This window comes from Neospora caninum, chromosome X (genome assembly GCF_000208865.1).
Source record: "Neospora caninum Liverpool complete genome, chromosome X".
NCBI lineage: Eukaryota > Apicomplexa > Conoidasida > Eucoccidiorida > Sarcocystidae > Neospora > Neospora caninum.
The window spans coordinates 5,321,542-5,325,298 of NC_018396.1; the positions used below are offsets into that span (position 1 = coordinate 5,321,542).

Sequence of the window (3,757 nt, forward strand, 5' to 3'; positions counted from 1 at the left end):
GTCGCCGACTTCCGCACAGTCTTCGACCGACGTTTCGTTTCGCCTGTCTCCCAATCCGTTTGAGGCGCGTTTTTTTAGCGGCAGTCTCCGCGCGAGTTTTGTTTCCTTCTCGCCTTTCCTCTCCAGGCGAAACTCGTCGTTTTCCCGCGATTTTCGCGGTTGGATCTCTCGCCACTTTTCTGCCATCTCGCCGCCTGTCTCGTCGCCTGTCTCGTCGCCTGTCTCGTCGCCGGGTCTCCTTGTCTGGTGTACATACACCCCGTTCCGTGCTCCGAGAACCGCTCCCGCGGTGTCTTTGTTCCCCTCTGAGGGCTGTCCTTCCTGATTTGCTCCTCTTCTCGCTTTTGTTTCTCAATCGTCTTCGCCATGGAGCCAGCAGCGGCCTCGGCGGACTGCACCAAACGCGGCACGACCGCCACGAAGCTCGGGTTGGCCGAAATGCTCAAGGGTGGAGTCATCATGGATGTAAAGGACGCCCAGCAGGCGCGCATTGCAGAGAAAGCGGGTAAAAGCCGAGAAACAAGGGAAAACAAGAAAACGGATGTGGCGTTGTCGCTGGAGAAATGATCCGCGATCCAGAACTGTACAATTCAATCGAATAAACAGAGACACTAAGGTACCTAGGATACTGAATAGGGCTCTCCTGTTAGCAGATACAACCAACCACGTTCGTAGTGATTGCTGTTTGAGTCACGGTATCGCCGCTCTCTCCGTGCTTTTGTGGAGGGGAAGGCGGGGAGGGAAGGTAACGTAGCAGCTGGATTCGTGCCCGGAACCGAGAAAAAGAGAGTTCTTAACTCTGAGGGACGGATGCTGAATGGGATGGGTAATGCAGGTATGGCTGTTGCACTACACGACACATACTATATTGTTGCACATTTTCATTTGGTATTATCCCTTGGAGCTATCTTAGCCCCGGAAACGAGGCGCAGCGGAGGGCGTCCTGAGAACGACGCTTTGTCGACTCGTGTCTCCGCGCGGTCTCGCACCTCCTGTCTCGACTGGCCTCCACCTTTAGTGCGGAGAAAAGCGATTTTGCCGTCTGAAGCAGGAGAAAAAAACCAAGTATAGCGCATCGAGCCGCGAATTTAAAAAACGCACAAGCGGCAAACCCTTTGGCGTGCAGGAAGGATCACGGCAGTCCAGCACACAGTTCGCAGTGTATGGACACCCCGGCTCGGGGGCATGTTCACGTCCACCCCGTGATGGCACTTGCAGTGTTGAGAACACAAACTGGTCTCTGTATTCGCACATGTGTGGAGGTGTTCTCCGGCTTCGAGGAGCACAGAGATCTGTCTTCAGCGCCGTCCACGCCGGGAGAGTTTCAGTGCACTGCCCAACTGCAGTGGACATACACCGCGTCTGAAGTTTTTCTGCCCTCCCATCGCGTTTCTTCCTTCGCAGGCGCATGTGCAGTCATGGCTCTCGAGAAGATCCCTGCAGATATTCGCCAATCTGGCGGCGTTGCTCGGATGTCCGACCCAGCTCTGATCGAGGACATTATGAAAGTAGGCAGCTTCTCACTTTTCTAGCCCCTTCTTCGGTTCCTAAACTTCTTCTTTTCGTCTTCGTTTCGTCTTCTGTTCCGCTTCGCCTCTCTGCCTGCCCGTTCTCTTTTCCCGTTCCTGTGTCTCTTCTCTCTGCCAGTCTGTGTGCCGTCTCGCGCCTGCCTCTCGAAACGGCCTGTCGGGGGGCTGTGAAGCGCACATTTCCTTCTCTTTCCACTTCCTCTCTCCACTGTGCACCTTCTGCTGTCGCCAGGCTGTCTCAATTCCCGTGATGGCCAAGTGCCGGATTGGGCACTTTGTGGAGGCGCAAGTCCTCGCGGCTGTCGGAGTGGATTTCATCGACGAGAGCGAAGTGCTGACCGTGGCTGACGAGGAGAACCACATCAACAAACACAAATTCCAAATCCCCTTCGTGTGCGGCTGCCGCAACCTCGGCGAGGCTCTCCGACGCGTTGCCGAGGGTGCCTCGATGATTCGGACCAAAGGTAAATGAAAAGGAAAAGAAGAGAAAAAAAGGAAAAGAAAAAAAGAAAAGAGAGACGCTTGGCCAGTCGAAACTCCTAGCCACTGTCTGCTCCTCTCGTTGGCGGTGAACCCACCAGAAGGCACGCCTCGGGTGTGCATACACCTGGCGAAGACCCCTGCGGTGTCTCGACACAAGATCCTTTGAAGGCGAAACAGAGCGCACCAAGCGGGAGGCTGAAAACAGGAAAACGGAAATAGCGGCGCGGACTGTACCACGTGCAGGGATCAAACACGCTCCTTTCTCTCTTCTCTTGTTTCTCTCGTTCTCTCTCCCGTTCCTCTCTTCTGTGTCTGCTCCTCCGATTCTTTCTCGCTCTCTGTCACTCCTCTGTCTTTTCCCTTCCTCCCCTCTATGGCGCTCTTCCTCTTTATGCTCTGCCCGTCTCTGTTGCCTTCCTGTCCTCTTCTCTCACGCGCGCGTTCCAGCTTTGGCTCTCACGTCTTTTCTCTCCTCGTAGGCGAAGCAGGGACGGGGAACATCGTCGAGGCAGTGCGTCACATTCGCACGGTGAATCGCGAGATTGCGTTGCTGACGGCCCTCGAAGACGACGAAGTCTTCTCCTACGCGAAGCAGCTGCAGGCTCCTCTCGCGTTAGTGGAAGAGACGCGACGTCTCGGGCGCCTCCCCGTCGTGAACTTCGCAGCCGGCGGTGTAGCGACACCTGCGGATGCGGCCCTCTGCATGCAGTTGGGCGTCGACGGCGTTTTTGTTGGTTCCGGCATCTTCAAGTCTGCTTGCCCTGAAAAAACAGCCAGAGCGATTGTCGAGGTAATGCCCCGTGCGTCTCGTTCGATTAGCTGCCTCCTCGCTGCCGCGGGCATTGCATCTTTGTCTCCACAATAAGACATCGAGACATGGCTTTCCGCTGCAGTCGCGCTCCAACGTCACACCGCTGTTTCGCCTAGCAGGCTGCAAGGCTGCCTCGCACGGCCTTCTCTGCCGCCCCCTTGTTAAGGATCCAGAGTGCTTCGTGGACGCTCAGAGGCGCTGCCGGGTGTCTTTTCTCTGGCTTCGGGCTGCCTTCGACTCCGCCCCTAAAAGCTTCATTTCTCTGTCTCGGATTCCTCTTTTTACCCTTCATTTCCGATTCGCAGGCCGTGACGCACTACCAGGACGCCGGGCGCCTCGCCGAAGTCTCCAGAAATCTGGGCGAGGCCATGGCAGGCCTCACGATGGATCGCATTGAGCGTTGGGCCGGAAGAGACACTTGTGAGACCAAACGGAGACACTGACAACAGAGGAAAACAGAAGGCAACCGGAAAACGCTCCTGACGCAGATGACAGACAATAATCATATATATATATATATATATATATATATATATATAAATATATATATATATATATGGGAGTGTAAATATGATTGGATATCGATATGTATAGGTATACTTCTTTTTATGCGCGGCGATTCATGCGTATGGATTTGTATGTATGAATGTATATACAAATAGGTATAGACAGGTGTAGATATATGAATCAGTAAGTAGGTGGATATGGAAACGGGAATGTCGACGAGGCGTGATGCAGCTTCTCTCCATACAGCGGAAAGCCTTCACCGCTCGGGAGCGGGGGGGTTAGGTGAAGAAAAGGAGAAAGCGAGAGGAAACAGAAAGGAAGAGAAGAGATGCACGCCGTCGTGCTCGAAATTGACAGGAAGAGCGGATATGGCTAGAAAACTGAACCACTTATTTCGTCCTTGCCACGTCTTCCTTCTCTCTGTCTC

The 3,757-nt window shown here is 54.1% G+C and overlaps 1 protein-coding gene across 1 annotated transcript; it reads left to right on the forward strand.

The window, feature by feature from the left end:
* Nucleotides 1-366: 366 nt before the first annotated feature.
* On the forward strand, nt 367-3,266 carry NCLIV_051000 (Ethylene-inducible protein hever, related; the record flags this gene model as incomplete). The annotated part of the gene is made up of 5 exons (XM_003884654.1): nt 367-505; nt 1,405-1,508; nt 1,762-1,993; nt 2,492-2,802; nt 3,129-3,266. The coding sequence occupies 5 exons, from the start codon at nt 367-369 to the stop codon at nt 3,264-3,266; spliced, it is 924 nt and encodes a 307-aa protein (XP_003884703.1).
* Nucleotides 3,267-3,757: the final 491 nt, after the last annotated feature.